Source organism: Salminus brasiliensis, chromosome 5 (genome assembly GCF_030463535.1).
Source record: "Salminus brasiliensis chromosome 5, fSalBra1.hap2, whole genome shotgun sequence".
NCBI classification, from domain to species: domain Eukaryota; kingdom Metazoa; phylum Chordata; class Actinopteri; order Characiformes; family Bryconidae; genus Salminus; species Salminus brasiliensis.
The window spans coordinates 22,813,537-22,834,633 of record NC_132882.1 but is presented as its reverse complement, the minus strand read 5'-3'; the positions used below and the strand labels follow the sequence as shown (position 1 = coordinate 22,834,633).

Sequence of the window (21,097 nt, the reverse complement as noted above, 5' to 3'; positions counted from 1 at the left end):
ATTTCCATCTTAGAGCTCCACCTGTATGGATGAAGGAGTGAACTATATGTTTTGATATTTTAACAGCACTTACACACGACTTCTTATTTCAGTATTATTTTTTATTTCAGTAGAAATTTAAATTTCCCACTGATATGGACTTTTTAAAGGCTGGCCTGCTTTGAGATAAATATTTTTCAAATCATTGTTCTGATCATCTGATTTTAATCATTATGTTTGTATATTTGGATTTGTATGTGTGTGTGTGTGTGTTTGTGTGTGCGCTTGTTGTTTTAACCTCTAGCTTCCATTATGATTCTATAGTATAGTATAGCATAGTGACTCTCTCTGGTGGTGATGTTGTCCCAGAGTGTGACTTCTATCAACTATGCAGTACAAGCTTGAAAGCTATCAGAGTTACCAGAGTTTAAGAGCTGGTAGGAAGAATCTGATGAGCAGGCAAATATATTCACAGCACAAACACATCAAAGTCTCTTTTTCGGTGGATGCAAATCCCTTCCATTGACCCAGCAGCTATTCCTGGCAGCAATAGTAACGGGGTAATTTCTCTCTCTTTCTCTCTCTGTCTCTCTAGCTCTTTTTTGTGTGCTATGGCTGGACTGTACTCTGCTCTGGCAACCCCGCTCCAGCGTTTTCCTTTGTGTACTGGGAGCTGGGCCCAAAATGAAGTGAGAATGTTTACTTTAGAGCTGTTAAAATATTCCTCCGTCCAGGTTTTTTTTTTATATTAAAAGATCATATTTGTGAGAGGATTAAATGCAAACATTGTTATATCATTTCCCAAATATTCCCTTTGTTTTTCCAAATAAAGACATCATACGCAAGGCCCAGCTTGCCAGATACTGCAACAAGTTGTGAACCCAGGCAATCTCGTATTTCCACAAGGGGGAAGAGCCTGTGAAATTAAAAGCTTTCAAATATAATGCTGCTAATTCCTCTCTGGCTGGAGGCATTTATTCTTTTGACAGTTCCCTAGATGAGTAAAAAAACAATCCGGTGCATCAGGCCGGTGCAATGAAAAGGCATGAGTGACATTATAAGGGTTTTGAAACTTTTTATTGAGGAAAAATCCTTGAAATCTTCGACCCAATGGACACATCGACAACATTTGCAAAAAAAGCAGTTCAGAAATCAACAACATTTAGCAGCTCGACCACAGATTTGAAAGCAGAGTGACAATTAGAATGTGTAATACATGTATTAAAAACAAGCATGATAATAAAAACCCAGAGAAAAGAAAATCTCTTGCATTTTTGACTTTTTTTGAACAACAGTTCAGAACACTGTGCAACATGGCAACATCATCTTCTACTTGCTTTGTGCCAGCTGAGGGGCTAAGCGACAACTGTTTGCGCTTTTCCAACCATGTTTGGTTTGTGTGTGTGTGAATTTCCTCATCCACATGATACAAAAAAAAAGTAACAAATTCCAAACAACGAGGTTGGACGCAAACCACAAATCGATCTACTCAAAAAGAGACGTGAGCAAGTAAAATTGCAGGATATGGAAAAAAAAACAACAACAACAAAGTTTAAGACTTCTGCTCAGGTCAGCAGCAGACACACAGCATAGTCTATGCAAAAGCTCCTCACTGTCTGATCCCGCTCAGGATCAGTCTGCAGCGCATACACAGCTATGGAAGAAGAAGTAGCCCTGTCAGTAGAAAACAAACAGCTTCGAATGCAAACTTGGCAGAACGGGGAGCGCCGCCTCATGGGACAGTTCTCAATCAGATGTTTCCTCTGAATCTCTCCCTCCACGGGAACCTGGCCTTGATGACCCTGATCAATTTCAAGACGACTAATAGTTCTGGAAGTTGCCTTTCTCTTTGGCCCTCTTATTAAAAAAGATGACTGATCTTTTATGGACACACAGTTTGAGTGAATAAGCATGCCTTGATAGGACAGTGATGATTAAAGTATTTTCCATGCCACATTCCTTTCCTAATCAATCGGTATTTGATTACACTGGGCCCACGTTGTTCCTGCTTGTGTTTCTTAACAGCAATTGCCTCTCAGTGCCAGATCATTACAAACCATGACAGAGGAGGTTCTGATTAAAAACTGTGTGCGGAAGGAGGTGAACCCCATCACCAGCTGCACCCATCACCCCAGCTCCCTCGCTTCGCTGTGCTCACCTCTCCCACGCACTCTTTCACACTTCACTGCCTCCTCCTCCTCTCCTCCTCAAGTTTAAATATCCGTGCTGCCCTCCAGACATGCTTCCTCTCTCCAGTATTAATCAAGAACAGGTTAACCCTCTGTTAGCCTGGGCTAAATGTTAGGTTAACGCTGAGCACACAGGACGGCAAGCTAGGCCGAGTGAGCATGAACACAGCCAGTTGTAGTCTGACCATTTCAGCGGTAACTGTGGAATTCCCTGCTAGGGTGTTACATCAAATATTGTCCCACCATCAGAAGTGCCTCAACAAATATCGTCCGTCATTGCAGCGGATGGAAACACATTCCCTGCTCCCTGTTCAATAAGACAGCTCTTTGTTTTCTACCGTGCCCTGGCCTCTGCCTCCCTCTCTCACCTGACACCGGGGTTTTGTCCACGTGTCAGTGATAAAAAAAAAAGGCCAGCGTAACAGCCGATGAGAACTGTAACCAAAGTGTCTAACAAGCTCATGCTGTAACGCAAGACTGCATTTTCTCTACCAGCTCAAGCCTTTATGATACAGTAACAAGTCCATCAAGGAAGTCAATTCATATCGACTTAGAATTCTGCTCATTGCGAGCAATAATAAATTAAGAAATAGGTAACGCAACTAACTCGTTTTCTTCTGTTTCGATGCAGTGTTTCAAAAGTAAAGCACCAGAAATCTTGAGATGTCCTGCTGTCCGCTCTTTTCAGAAACCAAACGAATGCCTTGTCTTGTCTGCGATGCTGACGATACCTTAGATTTGAACGTCTACCTTAAAAAACGACACACTGTTAATCAGGATACATCCCATACATTCACAAGCTTTGAGTCCCTTTGTCGTGTGTGATGATCATTGATTTGTGTAGTTTATTCACCTTAAAAACCAAAACAAAAAACAAAAACAAAAACTACAATGGTCTGCGTGATTCCCTTACTGTTCTGCATTGGCATTAGGCACTTAGAATGCGTGTTTCACATATACAAATATAGACAGCACTACTTCCATATTTGGGCGATAAAAACAGACAATCATAAAATCTTTGGTTTTGTAAACACTTATCAGGAATTTCACCTCTTTTTCTGAGACTCATTTTTGCTGTTCACAATGTAATTAAGTTGACCCCTTTGAAGGAGACACGTCATCCTTTTTTTCTTTTTTTTTTTTCCGTCCTCCACACATCTGGATGCACATGTAGAAAGAGTCAGGATGGGAGTGCTCCAGAACACAGCACTAGTAATGCAGCCAGTCTTCGGGGCCATATAAAGACTTACTTTTAATGTTCACAACAGTGTCAGCCAAACTGAGGCTGGGTCTTTAACGGGTGTCTCTTCGCTTGCGTTCTCTGGGACTGCTAGTTAGCCTGAGAAGACAAAGCCTAAAAGTCCTTTCAAAGATTGGCAAGGCAGGGCCACAGGGGACCCTCATGATGTCTGTTAGCAAGACTGTCAAACAGCAGAACCCTGTCTGGAGCAGCTGACTATCGTTTGCCCCCGTTTTATTGGCAAATTATGCTTTAATGCAGTGTGGGAAAACATGGGGCTTTTAATTCAGAGCTAATAAGCAAATCATCTGTTTGCTCTGGCTTCCCTGAAACGCTCAGGACAACTTGCAAAACTGATTCAGCTTCTGTATGGAAATGCAACTGTAGTTGTTTCTCTCTCTCTCACTCCTACTCTCTCTCTCTCTCTGTCTCTGTCTCTGCCTCTCTCTAATTCTCAATTCGCTCAGTTGCAGGGTAACCAGGTTGAGTAGGTCTGCTGCTGGCAAGCGAACACGGGCTGCACCTGGGCAATGTAGTAATTACTGAAGTTGCCGTCTGCTACATAAGGGGCAGGCTGGTAGTAGCAGGTGACGTTTGCCACATTTGGTATGACGTTCTGCTCGGCCAGCACACGCACGGCCAACATGGCAATGAGCCCTAAAGTCTGCCGCCTCTCGTGCCCCATCAGGCACACCGTGCTTTCGTTCACCACCCCATGCAGAGTCATCAGATAGTCGTACTTGCGGTCCTCCAGCCCCACAAAGTGGTTCTGGAGGTAGGACTCCAGCTTCCGCTGCTGCTCGTTGATGTCCGAGAAGTCAATAAAGAAGCGTGAGCACATGTAGCGCTGCAGAGACTTCATCTCCGTCTCGGAGGCGGCTCGGAAGCCTCTAACCAGCAGGTGGCAGTACTTCAGCAGGCCGCCTCCCCGGATCTCCTCGGGGTTCCTGGTGCAGATCACCTTGTTGCGCAGGTGCTCCAGTGCCACGTTAAAGTCCCCGTACACGCTCTCCCCAATGATGGTGGGGTGGAAGGTTTTGGCCATGGGGTTCTCAGAGCATTCGTAGAAGAGCAGGAGCGAGTCCAGTTTGATCTGGAACGAGTCCACGCTGAACTCAAACTGTCGCCGCAGCGAGTCTACAAACTTCAGCTCCACATTCTTGCCTCTGTTGTTGGAGAGGGAGATGAGGCTCCAGCGGTCCGAGTCGTTGCACACTTTCACCATCTTCTGAACATAAGCTTCCTGTGAGGCAGGGCAAAAGGACACATTCTGAATGACATTGTCATTAATTCCTCTTGAAATCTTTCAGATCAGCTGGGGTGTGTGCATGAAGTCAGCTTTTTTTCTAGGTCAGGTTGCGAGTTTGAAACATGCGGGTGCTTTTTGCAACACCATGCTGCAGTCTTGTAGAGCCTACAACTCCGCCGCTGCCCGCCCTTACTCTGTGTAAGGTCTAAGAAGCTGAGAAAGCAGGATCGGCTTTAAATTGGTTTAACTCAATCCTCTTAGCAATCGAAAACCTAGATTTTACTATTAGTAAACTTGGCTAATTGTATTTTGGAGCTTTTAAATGTGCAGCACCCTTTGAGACTGCATACACAGTGTGAAAGGCTCTAAATCAGGTCATGAAGATCAGGCAAGAATAATAAAATATCAACACCACCACTCATACTAACAGTGATGACAAAATAATGGCCAACTAGTACTACTACCACCAATACAGATATACAATAATGATAATATAAATATACTTTATAATATAATATACAATATAAAACATCAACACATCAGAGAAAACAGTAAAAACAAATATGATAGAAAAATACTTGAAAAAGTGCTGAATTAATCTCATTTAAGGAAAATAGTACTTTTGTAGTCTAATAATAATAATAATAATAATAATAATACCTTTAAGGTCAGGGGTGTGATTTTCTCCTTGTTCACTCCCTCGGGCAGAAAGTCCAGCAGACAGTCCAGCACGATGTCCTTGACCATCTGAAACTCGGCCTCCCCCTTCAGCTCGGCGCAGAAGATGAGGTCCAGGTCCTTGTAGCCCAGGCCGCTGTGCTCGTGCAGGACGTGGCTGGCCGCGGAGCCGTTTAGCCGGACGTCCCGAACGCGCAGCTCGCGCTCCTCCATGCGCCTCCTAACGGCCTTCACGATCTGCCGCGGCTTCATCTGCAGCGTGGGGAAGTTGCCCCGGCCGTGGATGGGTATACTCTCGGTCAGCAGGCTGTCCAGCCGCTGCACTTGCTCCCAGCTGAGCACGCTGAAGCTGCCGCCCTGCACGGCCCCGGGGGCAGCACTGTCCTCCTCGGCCATCGTGTGGACGGGGAGCAGAAGAGGTGAGTTTTGAGGGCAGGGGCACTGCAGTTCTCTCTAGTGTGAGCGCTGGGGTAAAGGCGAGCCTGGGTCCAGCCTCATCGGAATACCAGCCGCTTAACTCTCCGACGATGGTCCTTATGGACGCTGGTGAAGTTGCATGGCCACAAACTTGGTGAGGTAGAGCAGCTGAAAGGCCGTGTCGCTTCCTGTCTGAAGCTGAAGTTACTCCCTCTTGCTCCTCTTTTCAGCCTGTCGCACGCTGCTCGACCGCTCGTTTCTACAGTGGAGGTGCAGGTTCTGCTTCTCGCAGTGGGGTGGCCGTTTGTATACGATCGTTGGAGTTTTTTTCTCCACCCGTATTCGGGGGAAATCGCGCCCCCTGCGCTCTCATTGGTTCACAGTGACTCGCCTCCTGCGCGCTGATTGGTTATTGGAACATGCTCGCAGGCAGTTCGCCCGGTGCTGGGGGCGGGGCTTGTCGGAATACGGGTGGAAATAAACATTGTAAACTCTAGCGGGGCTTTTCTCTAAAGTTCAGCCTGTGGCTCCATGGCTTCAGGGCACACCTATTACTCTGTAGGAACAATCCATGTGCACCTGGCACTGTCTACAAGTTAGGCAAAGCAGAGTACCATAAATATGTCATTTTGCTGTTGTTGTTTTAGTTTTTTAACCTAAAAACGTGTCGTATGAGCTCAGTGGCACCGGTTTGTTCACAGCATTACTGTATAAAGACGTGCAGCATGGATTCGCCTACTTCTTCGCTGTTATTCAGTATTGTATGCAGATCTGCAGCACAAGGTGTACCATATGTACGTGAAAGTCGTCAATAGTGGGTGTTGGGCTTCTGACTGAAACAGAAAACAGCTGGATTCACCAGGACAGTTCTGACACTAATCAGCTGTAGACTAGGGACGAACTGTCCTTACAAACCTGCTTTACAAACGGGACACAAAAAAACGTAGACCATCCTTATTACAATAACACGTTTATATAAGTCATATGTATAATATGTATTAAAAAATAAGCTGTATGTATGGATTTAAAGTGGTTGGCTTGAAATGCCAAGCGCAAAAACAAACCTCGGCAGAGACTTTGTAAACACTCACGGTAATTTTGCTCAGAATCTGAAACTAGTGTTGTGTGTTGCCCCCTGGAGGCGGTGCTGTGAAATACAGTTATACTGTGCGTTGGTCACAAGTTCAATAAGAACAGGGTCATTTCATTAACAGAAAAAAGCTTTGTAGGTATTTTTGTATTTTGTGCAATACAAATGTAGTTGACTATCATTGGAAAGGTTATTTCTAGCCACGATTTTCTATTAACTGTTAACTATTCTAATTTCTGTAAGCCTATGATTTCCTTACTTGTACCTGCATGTTATTAAATAGAATAGCAAAAAAAGGGTTATTTGACTCTTCACAATAGTAGAAGCATTTTTAAAGGTTAACCTGAGGGGTTAATACATTTTAAAAGGTTAATAGGTTTGTGTTTATATGAAGGGATTTGTTTCAATGCGCATTTTTGGAGTACAGATATAAAACAATATATGTAATATAAAATATAATATAATATAAAAAATATATAATGATATAATGATTAATAATCTGAGAATGAATTATTATATAGCTCTGACACTGTATTTTTTTAATCTGTCGCTTACACCAGCAACAAATTTCACTGAAAAGCAAGAAATTATCAAATTGCTGAAAATGGCTTTTACTGCATTTTCAAAACCAAACCCATCACTACAGCAGTGCCACAGATCATTCAGCACAGAGCTTGGAGCTTTCAAAAAACGTTGCATATGCATGCTTCATTTTGCTAATATGGAACTGACCTCACTACACATCACTGATATCGGTTTGCTCCTAGACTATGTACGTCAGAAACTCAGATGGTAGTAGATAAGCTCAGTCCCAGGTGCTTTCTAGGCGAGGGAAGGAGTCAGAGATTGGGTGCAGTGTCAGGGTGGGGCATCTGTCAGGATCCATCACGGTGCAAGGTCTGCGTCACTGCAGCCACCCAGCCCTTTAAATCCAGCTTATCCCATTTACTCTAACACAGTCTTAGAGTGGACGACCTGTGCACCTACACCTACCTTAGGTGATGACCCCAGCCTATATGTAAAATCATCACCTAAACCTAAACATAAAGCTGTTAAACATTTACTCCAGTGCAGTCGAATACATACTCCTTATTGCTCAATAGCTTCCTTAACCAATCTTATCATTTGCACACTGCTGTTCTGCTATTGCAGTTTACATATCATTTGCACAGTCAACACTCAGAACTGAAATCTTTGCATGATTTACATTCTTACACCTTTTACTGTCTGTCTTAAACTGTCATGTTTTGCATAGGTGTTGTATGATGTTGTACTTATTGTTGGGCTTTGAGCCAAATGGTTCACTGTTGTGCATGATGGTGTTGTAATGGGTATTGTACCACACTGTCTTGTCCAGTTGCACTTTATGTAGTCTATGTGCTTCTGTTTTGTACAGGCCTTGCGTGTGTACGGAACTCACAATGCCGCAGAGGGGCATTTATAAAGTTCTTCTTGATTTTATTCACTATTAAAATTGCTATGTGCTAGGTGTTACATCATAGGTTATCTTTGTACAGCATATAGAGACAATACTAACTAACAGACTAAGCAATGTGCATATCTAAATATGACCTGTTCCTTTCAGTAATGACAAATGATAAGTTACTGACCTGGTCAGAAGCCTAATGTCTGGAGAAAGGGTCTCTTGCCCTCTGGCAATATAAAGCTTCTTTTGTGTCCGCCAAGAGTGTATCTCTAAACTTCCTGCCCAAGACTGATCTGGACACACAGGCTAATAAACCAAGTGCAGAGGGTAGACTCTGCCAGTGAACTGACTAGACTGGGAATTTTATGGGCACAAAATCTTAAACTGCTGTCTCACATCTAGGCCGTCAGAAGGTATTTATTCACATTTACGAGCTCTCTTCACTCATCAGCATTTTTGTAGTGGTCAGAAAGGAGTACTGATGAGACGGTGAACAAGCATGATAAGTCATGTCAGGTTTTGGATTCCTTGCAATGTGGCAGAACAGAGAAAAGTAATACTGCACAATGATACAATGTAAAAATGAGGTCAAAAACAGTATACTGTAAGGGACCACTTCACATTTGACTTCTGACACATGTGTCTCTGACTTGCTTGTGGTGAGATGACTGTTCAAAATAGCAGAATAGGAAGTGACTTGTGTTTAACACATTTACCATGGAAAGAAAAGGCACTCCTCTAACCTTTGCACCACAGTGAGCCTTCACTTGTCTCCATACATCTTTTGTCTTTTCACTTGTTTAAGAAACTGTGCAATTATGTTTTGCACTGCATTTTAGTAATCAGTTTTATTTCACAATTTAACAAAAAAGTGATCCACATCATTAGATATATACAATATATACATACACTTACTGAGCAACTTTATTAAGAACACTGTACAAACAGTTGATAGGGCCTCTCTTAGCCCTCAAAACAGCTTCAGTCCTTCATGGCTTGGATTCCGCAGGGTGCTAATAAACATTCCTTTGAGATTTAGGTCCATGTTGACCTAATCCAAATCTCCCGTTCCACCACATCCAAAACTGTTCTACTGGATTCATATCTGGTGATTATGAAGTCCATTGAAGAACACTGAACCTCACTGTCATCTTTATGAAACCAGTTTGAGATGTTTTTTGCATTGTGACATTATCATGTGGGAAGTAGCCATTAAAAGAATGTTTGCGAAGTGCGAACCACACTTGACTGGGGCAAGGAGGAGAACTCGAGAAATTTTGGCTGGAGCACTGGGGGGCTTCAAGCTGATGGAACCCCGAAGCCAGACCCCCCTTGCCGGGCAGAGAATGGATAAAATTAGACCATTGGGAGGAGCAGGGGTGGCGGAGGGGTGCGAATTTTCATCATGAGAAGAAGAGGGGAGAGGAGCAGCTATATAGTGCATAGTAATGAAGAGGAATTGGGGCGTGGTCCTTCTCCCAAACTTTTAACTTTTATTACATAACTCTATTTATATTGTTTTCATGAAGGGATGCACATGGTCACCAAAAATGCATTTGAACAATGATTAATTGATATAAACAGGCCCAACAAGTGGTAAGAAAATGTTCCCCACACACCAATACACCACCTCCACCAGTCTGGACTGTTGACACAAGGCAGATTGGGTCCATGGATTCATGCTGTTCATGCAGCAAATTTGAACTCTGTCATCTGTGTGCCTGAGCAGAAATGAAGATTAATTGAGCTGCGATTACAGTATGTGATTTTTACCCCAATTGTAGCCATGATTCTCAATCACCTAGGCGCTTTTGTCCACAGACCTGCCGCTCACTGGATGTTTTTTTTCTATATTTCACAATTCACATAAACTCCAGAGACAGTTGTGCTAAAAATCCCTGGATATCAGCAGTTCTAAAAATACCATCCCACCTGGTGCTATCATGCCACACTTATAATAAGTGTGTAAGACATTTTCCTGATGGTTGATGTGAACATTACCTGAAGCTGCTGGCCTGTACCTACTTGATTTTATGCTTTGCACTGCTGCCACACGGTTGGCTGATTAGATATTTGCATAAAGGAGTAGTTGTACAGGTGTTCATAGTAAAGTGCTTGGTGAGTGTATATTGTTTTTTACCCATTCACTTAAGAAATATACTGTTTGACCAGTATCCTGTGGTTCCTGGTTTCATCAGTGTTGACAACCCACACAATGATGTAACTAATGAAACGTATTTCCTCTAAGCACTAGACTGTGCAGAAAGATACAGGAAACTAAGACAAAAATGTCTCATTCTCTAAACATAACGATGAGAAAGTTTAATTAAAGCTTTTTGTTTAAGCTACATGAAGATTACAGTAACGCTGACCAAGGCCTCATGCATATAGGAACAACATCAAACAGTATGATAGTATGTGAACTCAGCTAAAATCATCCTCTTCCAATTAGATGATAAAAAAGCAACGCACAGAGCCTGAAACAGCCATGCTGAATTCCTTTTTTTGTTTTCTCTCCCTCCCTGTGTTTCATTTATCCTCAATTGAAATTCCAGGTGGGCCGTTTGAGTGGGTCGTGCTGGACCGCTAGCCACAGTGCTAAAGTGCACAGTTAGTTTTGGGAGAACATCAGATCAGGCACTTGCTCCAGAATGGAAAATCCATTCCTCTTCAGTCCATTTGGTTTGACTCTGGGGACAACCTGATGCGGAATCTCTCGACTTTTCAGGAACTTTAGGGTGGGATTGTAGGTGGTGGGCCAGCGAGACGGAAAAATAAAGCAGTCATTGTGCCTCCGGTTCCATACTCAAAACTTTTTTGGAGGATCAGTGACAATGGCAGGTTCATAATGTTGCTGTTGCACGTGTTCCTGTCTCAGGACGATTGATAGATTGAGGAGACTTATACGCCTCTGCGAGATTGGATCTCTTTGATTATGGACCTTTTTTGCAGTGCAGCTTCCAGGCGCCTACTTCAAAGGTGCAAGCGGAGAGCCCTGCTGCTCAACAGCTTTAGCAGGTAATATACAGAGCAGACGTGCTCTCCATTAGCTGTGACAGACGTCCACCCTTCTAATGCCTCAGAGACCTTTTAATAAACCCCCAGCCAACTGTTACAACCCATTGAGAAAAGGTCATATTGGTGAAATGCAAGGTAGGTGCTTGTTCAGCCTTAAAGTCTTTTTCCTTACATTTATAGACCATAGGCAAACTCTGTTCTACTCTAGGCCTGCCTAGCAACATGTGTTTAAATCCCTATTTGAGGGATACTCTCCACACTTATTGGCAGTGGACCAGAACGTGCATAGCGGCACATGGCGGCAGCATTTACTATGCCAAAGGCGTGAAGGATCATTGACGTCACACGACGCGGCGGGCATGTTCACGGTTACACTCCAACTTGTAGCCCTAATCATTCAAAGCAGGCGGCTAATGAAGAGCACTCAGGTAATCCATGCTAAATGGCTCCATGGCAGCCAAATGAGATCAGGAGGGCTGGCTTGGTTGGGTTCTTAGCTATAGAGGGAGAGAGACTAAGCAGCTCGAGTGGACATTTCAGGACTGCTGAAAGGAAGTCAAGAATTACAGCCTCCAGTTCACTTTCTCTTTTATCCTGTTCTCAAAGTGACAGGTTATGTCAGAGGTATGTGTTGAATAGTGCTGGCTCCTGTTTTAGTCCAGAAATGTGAATGTATGAGAGAGGTATATTAAAAATGTGACCTATGAGAGTTATATTACCATGACCTACACCCATGATCTTGTGTTGCTAGTACCTCATCAGTTTGTGTGCTTGCACAGTCATTTGCAAACGGTAGCATGGGTAGACTCTTGGAGCTCCACAGCAAAAAATAAAAAGTACAGCTTGGCCTTCATTTAAAAAAATGGCCTTTAATAAATAATCAAAAGTAGATGTGGTTTGCTTGTTTACTCACTTCTGCTGTTTCAGCTCAGCTTGTACTCTCATATGAGTTAATTTACCCCCCTCCCTTGCACAACAGGCCCCAGCGTAATTACACCACCTTCATCTTACCTGTGGTAAAACACTAAAGCATCACCTTGAGTGGCTTATTGCTTTATCCTGCATTAACCTTCATTCACTAACCAGCAAAGAAAACAGAATGTAAACTGAACATAAATGGCCTAAACCTGGAGCTATATAAATGGTTATGGGTTGAGGTGCTGGTACATACTACTGTGATAATCAGGGAGCTAATTATGCCAAAAAAAATCAAATGTCAAATGTATCAATGCACTAACCTAAATAAAGACTAACTATGTGTATACAAACATGCAAAAATTTGTGACAATATTTTTGGCAGCCCCCTTGGAAAAAAAGCCAAACCTACCCATGACATGTTTAAATGTCCCTATCATTATTTAGGCAAATTGTATTATTCTTATTTAACCACATATTAAAAATACTTGGGAAAAACATGTACATATCGTTAGAAGATATTTTTCTTTCTTGCATAATGGAAAACGTTTTTTTTTTGGGATTCCCACCTACAGTGCATCTCCAAGGGGACTGATGGAGCAATGAATGCTCCAGGCCTGGCTCTGGCCTACCATCTGGGCAGGATGACAATGGAACAGGAATTCCTCAAGATGGATAGCCTGTCTCTCTTTCTATCCACTTTTGTCATAAATACACAGCTCCTTAGCTATCTTGTGTAGCTGGAGGGCAGCCGGATGACTTCTCCATGCATCAGGAGGGAACACTGACTGTCAATTTCAAGCACAGTTCTGGAAGAACGTGTTCCTGCCTGATGCTCCTGATCAATGAAACAATACTTAATCAAAGCAAAACACATATTATTCAAATTCCTCACTGGCAAGTATAGAACTGGATAAACTTTATCTTTTACTTGCACTAAAACAGCACTTAATCCAGGGCTATTATACAATGACAAAAGTATTCATGAACATTTTGTCACCTTACAACCACAAACTGAAATGTATTTTTTTGAGATTTGTGATAGACCAATTACAATTACTACACATAATTGTGAAGTGGGACAAAAATGATTTTTTTCAGAATTTTAATCAAATAAAAATCTGAAAAAAGTGATGTGCAAAAGTATTCTGTACTCCGATCCCCCCTAAATAAAATCCAGTGCCTTCAGAAGCCATTTAATTAGTTAATGGAGTCCAGATGTGTGTAACTTAGTATCAGTACCTGTTCATGGGGGCCTCAGTGGTTTGTTTAAAGATAGAGTTGTGGAGAAGTTTAAAGCAGGGTTAGGTCATAAAAGCATCCAAAGGAGCACTGTTCAATCCATCATCCTAAAATGAAAAAAGTATTCTACAACTACAAACCTAGCAAGACATGGCCACACCTACCAAATCTGGTCATTATGGCAGAGTGGCAAGAAGAAAACCATTGTTGAAAGAAAGACATACGTTTGCAGTTTGCCACAAGCCATGTAGGAGACATAGCAAACATGTGGAGGAAGGCGTTGTGGTCAGATAAGACCTAAGTTGAACTTTTCAGCCTAAAGCCTAAAGTATGCAAAGTGCTATGTGTGGCGGAAAAGTAACACTGCTCATCACCCTGAACACATCATCCCTATTGTGAAACATGGTGATGGCAGTATCATACTGTGGGGATGCTTTTCTTCTGCAGGAACAGGGAAGCTGGTCAGAGTTGATGGGAAGATGGATGGAGCTAAATACAGGGCAATTCTGTAAGAAAATCTGTTGGAGGCTGCAAAAGTCTTGAGACTGGGAAGGAGATTCACTTTAAAGCAAGACAATGACCCTAAACATACCACATTCATGTGTTATAATGGCCCAGTCAAAGTCCTGACCGAAATCCCATTGATCATGTATGGCAAGACATGAAAATTGCTGTTCACAGAGGCTCTCCATTCAACCTGGCTGAGCTTGAGCTATTTTGCAAAGAAGAATGGGCAGTCTCTAGATATACAAAGCTCAAAAGACTTGCAGCTGTAATTGCAGCCATAAGTGGCTCTACAAAGTATTGCTAATTGCTAATGCCACCCCACACCATATACTTTTACGTCAAACTTTTCAGACTTTTCAGACATTTTCGTTCCACCTCACAATTATGTGCTACTTTGTGTTGGTCTATCACTTAATTCTTTTCAGTTTGTGGTTGTAAGGTGACAAAATGTGAAAATGTTCAAGGGGTATGAATACTTTTGCAAGCCACTGTATGTAAAAAAGGAAAAAAAGGCCATCAGATAACTGCCTTACATAACCTTTGACACTCTTCATTAGCCAACTTCCCATTACACAACATCTTCAACTGTTGATAAAGCCAGTATATCATACAAAGAATTTTTGGCAATACTTGAGTTACAAGCTACCGACACAGGGACTTCATAACACAAAGTATTTTATTCAAAACATAAAACAAGTTTTATAAAGTACATTTGCTTCATTGCTACTGTTATGCAGTCTCATTCCTAAGTAATGGAACTTATATGGTAAAGGACTAGTTTAAAACACCATATATCAGTTACAGTTGCAGTTTACATTATTCTGCCTCCATTGTAAATTAGGTTTATCAGCAAAATATACAAAATACAATAAAATAATCCAACCAGAACATTTTAAATAGCTCAACCCAACTGATATAAGTGGTCTAGAGGCAACACAAAATGACACTTTTAATGACTACTACAGTCTCAGAATGATTTAACTCCTTCATGACAAGTATCCTTAGTACTTAGTACAGCACCTAACTAGCTATTGCTGTTATGACCTGCTGCAAAATGATGCATGGCCAGACGCCAGCTTCTAGCAGCATTCCTGAGGATTTAAAGCCCATTCCTCATGAGCAGTCACCTGCAGTTCACTAATATTCATGGGTTCTTCACCTTCTTCAAATATCATCAATGATTTTCTATGGGGTTCAAGTCAGGCGACTGAAACGACCAGTTCAGAATCTTCCAGAACTTGGTGGACTTCAGGGTATGCTTGGGATGCCCAAGCATCAACTTCTTCACAAAAGACATTTCCTAATTCTTTACTGAATCCATCATGTCCTCCACACACTGCAGGTTTCAGTCCCAGATGATGCAAAGCAACCCCAAAGCATCACCGAGCCACTGCCTTGCTTCACTGTAGGCAAAGTGTTCTTTTTAGTGTATGCTTTATTCTTCCTCCTCCAGACATGTGGCTGATCCAGGTAGTGTAGCCACTATCCCTTTAACTTTAATCTTCAGTTCAATTCAGTGCCTTTGCTAAATGATCCATTTCTATTCTTTCCCTTTTTGTTTGAGTATGACAATGATCTCTTCTCTGAACTTTTTGGTCAACTCTCTTGAGTAATACATGTTTATATAATGCATTCATAGTCATAGTTAAAAAACCCTGTGTTATATTAGTTGTCTTGAGCTATTTAAATTGTTCTTGTTTGATTTGGTTTGTTGCAAACAGCTGACATTTTTGCTACATTTTGCTAATAAACCTCATTTACAAAGGAGGTTGAATAATTTCGAACTAAACATACAGTATATAGTGCATTATGGCACATGGCTCAGTGTTTTTGTCCCTGACTTCACCCTAGCCCTGCCCAGTCATAAGTGTCCCCACCCTTGCCTTCTTGGTGACCCCGTCCTCTCGTTATCCTCCCCAGGTGTTCCAGGTTTTCTGTGTTCTTCTCAAGAATCTGTAACGAATCCACAAGTATCATCCAATCAACCAGAATAGTCTGGGACAAATCTTTCAGGACGAAAGGGAGATCACCACCTCCATACAGTGAGTATCACTAGTAACACTAGTGCAAACTTACCTCAACAGATATTATATAGCTGTTAGTGTAGCATTGGTTCTATTCAGTACTAGTCTGAAATGGTTAAATAAATTTTTCTGTTTGTCTGCTGGCAAATAATGAATTCAAACCAGTACATGATGTGCCATCTGTGCACAAATACCTAAAACACTCCTAATGTTAGACATTCAGCACAACCCACAGTCAACCACTACAACACCATCACCCAGTGGAGAGCACTGTTTTAACATAGCCTTCATTCCTACAGTGTAAAACTAGAGTGTCAACTCCAGGCTCTTCTCTCTGTTATGCAACAACAGTCAGAAGCACTACAAAGGAATATTAGAGCCATTCTCTGCAATCCTCAGCCATGATGTCCTCCCAACCAGCATTTAGAGTGGGTACAGACATCTGCTTATGGGGCAGATGTACAGTTATGTACAGTTCCTCAGTAGGATTGAGGAAGGGTGAGCAGGACAGTGTGGACTGTATCTCACAGCAGGTGTTCCATGTTGGCCCCACATGTGTATACCACCAGGGTCAGTGATGGGACCAGGAGGGGTTGAACAGATGCCACATCTGGGTTATACACTGCATACAGGGCCTAGATGGGACCCATGTGAGATTAAGGTGGGCTTTAACGATGAGGCCCATTTGGGAAGCCCAACTGAACTAAAATAATTCCAGAGCCAGTATGAGAGGAGATCATTGACATTTTAATGTTTTTTTTAAGAGTTCTCAGAGTTTTTTTATTTTCCATTTTTAATGTGTTGAGAAGATGATCCATATTTGGAATATATAATATATATTATATATTATGAATATATAATTTTCATACACTCACCAAGCCCTTATGAGCAGCACAATACTAAAGCTTTGCATGGCCTCCCTTCACTCTCACTCTCAGTTCTTCATGGTATGGATTCCACAAGATGTTGGAAACATTCCTTTGGGATTCTGGTCCACCTTGATGTGATTATGACACCCATATTCTGCAGATCTTTCAGGGCCCTTTGATGCTGTAAATCGCCCGTTCTACCATATGTTGCAATACTGTCAACAGGCTGTATAAAATTATTCTATACTTCAGTTTGCAATTATTCACTGGTTAGGCATTTAATATAAGCTCACTAATGTGTGTATGTGTGTGTGTGTGTCTGTGTGTGTGTGTGTCTGTGTGTGTGTGTGTACGTACAGGCTGACTACTGAATACACTGGAAGTACATTCTGATTCTGAAAACAGATGAGCTCTAGCATTGCTTGACTGAACGGAAAGTTCTAGTTCTTTTGTCTTTGAACTCATAAACATCACTGTGGAACGTCTTAGCACAAGCCAGGACATTTCACTGAACACTATTACTTATTATTATAATATATTTTACTACTGTGATCAGTTGCACAACAATATGTTGCACTTTGTACTTCACACCTGACAATTCTTTTCTGCACTGTCCATTTTGATATTAAATATTTTGTTTAATTAAGTGACCCATTAACTATTATTAAGTGACTATTTTGCTCTTTTTATTCTTATTTATCAGTTCTGTATATATGTTGATACTAAATTCAGATTTTATTTGGCAAAGCTGTATTTTATATATTCTACTTTATTTGATCACGTTTAGCACATTTCATGTGAGCGGAACGTTTGCATTTCACTGCTAGTTGCACTGTGTATAACTACATATGTGACAAATAACACTTTGACCTTGAGCTCTAAATGCTTAATGTGACGTAATGCATAAAACAGTGACCTCGGAGCACCAAACTTGCTCTCTGCTGCCAAGTGGATTTCTATGAATAAAAATAAACCTAATGTAAAATGATGCTTTATAGAGAACTATTGCTGTATTTTCAGAGCACAGGCTTGTTAATTCGGCAGACTACTCGTGATCAGTAATAAGTAGGAAAGATTTAGTGCTCCTAGGTCGTCCTTTTACTACATTCAGCTATGTTAAACCATGTTCTTTAATCAGATTTATTATGCAAAGGAAACATCTTGGTGTCAAAATGACTTCATTGTCAGATTACAGACTCGTTCATTTGGCAGTATAAAATACTCATGACCAGTAATAGATTATAGAGACAGTTATAGATAAGATAAATATGGTTCTTCTAGGTTGCTGTTGTTTTAGTACACTAAGCCCTGTTAAGCTTTTTATTTTTTATTTTTCCCCCCATGTGAAGTGTTTGAACACCTCACAGTGAGATCCACACGGCACTGCAGGCCATTTCAGAATGATGCAAACGTGAGCTGGGTTGATCTAGGACAGCCATTATTCATCTTTATAGGACATAACTCTCCTAATCAAGAAATACACTTTGCCATACATGGATCTCAAGATGTCTCCGCAACCCCCTAATGTTTTTTTGTCAGCCTCATAGAACATCTGCTCTCAGACTAATCAAGTCAAATAGGCAATTGCTATTCTCTTCACAGGACCCATGTCAGATGACTAAATGCCACAATGTCAGTAATTACCGCCTATTAAGGCCCTTAATCAGGATGCACTTTTTATAGGGGGGGTTATTCAGTTCGCTCTCGCAGTCGCACCTTTTGAATGGCGTAATGGAGCTTCAGCATGCAAAGGGAGGATTCTGTTAGAAAGGAGTCGTCTACTTAATCTAATCATAAGAATCAAATTCATCAGGAGGAGATCAGCCTGAGCATATGAATGACAATGTAACAGGAAAAAGGCTGACATCACTCGAAATAATTGCTGGGGTCTCATCTGACTCCTAATATGAGAAATAACAGGTTATTTTGAACCTTTCAACCGGAATAGGCATGATGGAGCTGCGTGTAAGTGTTTGTGCTTTAACAACTGTAATGGTTTAATAACTTACTTATAATACAGAAACACTTTATAAAGTCCGGACAAAATGCCTGCAATACTCAGATTTCCATTGACTATGCTAAATAGCATATGTGATAGAGTTAAAAGGGTTTAACAACAGCAAATAAAATATAATTCAAGAATAAAAATGCACGGTTGGCACAGGAGCACGGAAACATCACTTGCCCATCGGGCGAGTTTGTATTAAGGTGTAGCTGCACCAGAGGTCTCAAGTAACAAAGTACAAATACTTACTTTAGTAGAAATTTTGGTTATCTATACTTTACTGGAGTAATTATTTTTCAGCTTTTTACTTCTACTCCTTACATTTTCACCCAATTATCTGTACTTATTACTCCTTACATTTAAAATAAATAGCCCCGTTACTCCTATTTCATTTCCGTTTGTTTTCATTCCGGCTTTTCATTATAAAAAATAAATAAATAAATAAAAAAAGTGTGACATAGCAGGCGCATGTAGCCTAGTATGAAGATGTCCGTGGCAGAGACAAGAGAACTTGAGTGAAATATCCCAACTGAGCATCACATTTACTTTCCAATAAAGGTTACTGATAACATGCCTCTGAAGTTTGACCTTTTGCACCATTACAGTACTAATAGGCAACTACATCATATTTTCCACTTCATTAAAACACGTTAATGCTCAGTAGTTCACATAGATGCTCCTTTAAGATATTTGATATTACTAAAATGCATTCAGTTTCAATGGGCAGATATGCAGCTAAAACAGGTAGCCTAGTGCATCCCAAAATATTTCAACATTAACATTTTTATAGAACATTATAGTCACTATGGCTTTTAGAAAAATGTTGAAAAACGGTGGTGTAGTCTAAGCTTTTGGCCTTTGTTTTCCTTACATTACTTTTACTTTTATACTTTTAGAAGTTTTGAAACCAGTACTTTTACACTTTCACTTGAGTAAAAAGCTTAACTTGATACTTCAACTTATATAGAGGTCTTTTTAAACCCTAGTAACTACACTTCTACCTGAGTAATGAATGTCAATACTTTTTACACTATTGAGCTGCACTAACAGAACAACGAACATATCTAAGACTAAACCCAATTCACTGGAATATTTAATGCACATTCCTTCACACGGCTATTCAAAACAAACCAATGGTGTTACTTATTGACAAACTATGTCAGCACAGAGTGCACAGGAAAATGTAGACGAAGCATGAAGAGTCAAAGACCACAGAGTCCACAACCTCATTCTCTCATGGAAAACACAATTTTCATTGGTCAACTTTAACTCCACTGTACCAAAGGTGCTCTGCAAAATTTGTAGTAAATATCCCAAAAATGCAGATAAGTGTTTCTTTTTTTCTCTGATCTACAGCTGGAGACAAGTCAGGACCAGTGGGACCATCAGGACTAGTGGACACATGCATATGACGGATGAACAGCGATACCAATTTTCAGTTGAGCAAGTTGATCACAACAACAAATCACAGTTAAAACAGAAAGACCTTCCACTGACTCTCCAAAGGAGACAAAAGGAGACTTTCAAAATAAAAACAGACTGGAACTGGATAGCTAGCACTGTACAAATATGGCAAATATGGCTGTACAAATATGATTTCCGCAGGTGCAGACACCCCCCTCCATCAGTGAACATCCAGGGTATGAACATCGAGAGTGTGGACTCTTATAAATACCTGGGTGTTCATCTGAACAACAAACTGGACTGGTCAGTCAACACTGCTGCACTCTTCAAGAAAGTCCAGAGCAGACTCTACCTACTGAGGAGACTGAGGTCCTTTGGAGTGCAGGGAGCACTCCTGAGGACTTTCTTCGACACAGTGGTGGCATCTGCCATCTTTTATGGAGTGGTCTGTTGGGGCAGTAGCATCTCGACGGCAGATAAAAAGAGACTGGACAAACTCATAAAGAGGGCCGGCTCTGTCCTGGGGTGCTTCTTAGACCCAGTGCAGGTGGTGGGAGACAGGAGGATGACAGCCAAGCTGGCATCCATGCTGGAGAACAGCTCCCACCCCATGCATGAGACTCTGACAGCACTGGGCAGCTCCTTTAGCGACAGGCTGCTTCACCCAAAGTGTGTGAAGGAGCGGTATCGCAGGTCCTTCCTTCCTGCTGCCGTCAGACTCCACAACCAGCACTGCTCCCAGCGGACCACATACACACACACTTAACTACACACACATGTTCATGTTCAGAGAACAGAGATCCCTCAATGCAAAAATACTATGTGCAATTAAGAGTCATTTGCTG

General features: G+C 41.5%; 1 protein-coding gene across 1 annotated transcript; it reads right to left on the bottom strand.

Moving 5' to 3' along the window:
- Positions 1 to 1,034: 1,034 nt before the first annotated feature.
- Positions 1,035 to 6,106, bottom strand: tent5aa (terminal nucleotidyltransferase 5Aa). Its single transcript, XM_072679863.1, has 2 exons — positions 5,318 to 6,106; positions 1,035 to 4,651 (listed from the first exon to the last, which is right to left on the bottom strand). The coding sequence occupies exons 1-2, from the start codon at positions 5,729 to 5,731 to the stop codon at positions 3,872 to 3,874; spliced, it is 1,194 nt and encodes a 397-aa protein (XP_072535964.1). The 5' UTR covers positions 5,732 to 6,106; the 3' UTR covers positions 1,035 to 3,871.
- Between the last annotated feature and the right edge of the window lie 14,991 nt (positions 6,107 to 21,097).

Excerpts from the sequence above, each read along its gene's own strand:
- tent5aa (XM_072679863.1), bottom strand. The coding sequence starts at position 5,731 with ATGGCCGAGGAGGACAGTGCTGCCCCCGGGGCCGTGCAGGGCGGCAGC. Across the intron at positions 4,652-5,317 it reads TCACACCCCTGACCTTAAAG|GAAGCTTATGTTCAGAAGAT; the intron begins GTATTATTATTA and ends CCTGCCTCACAG.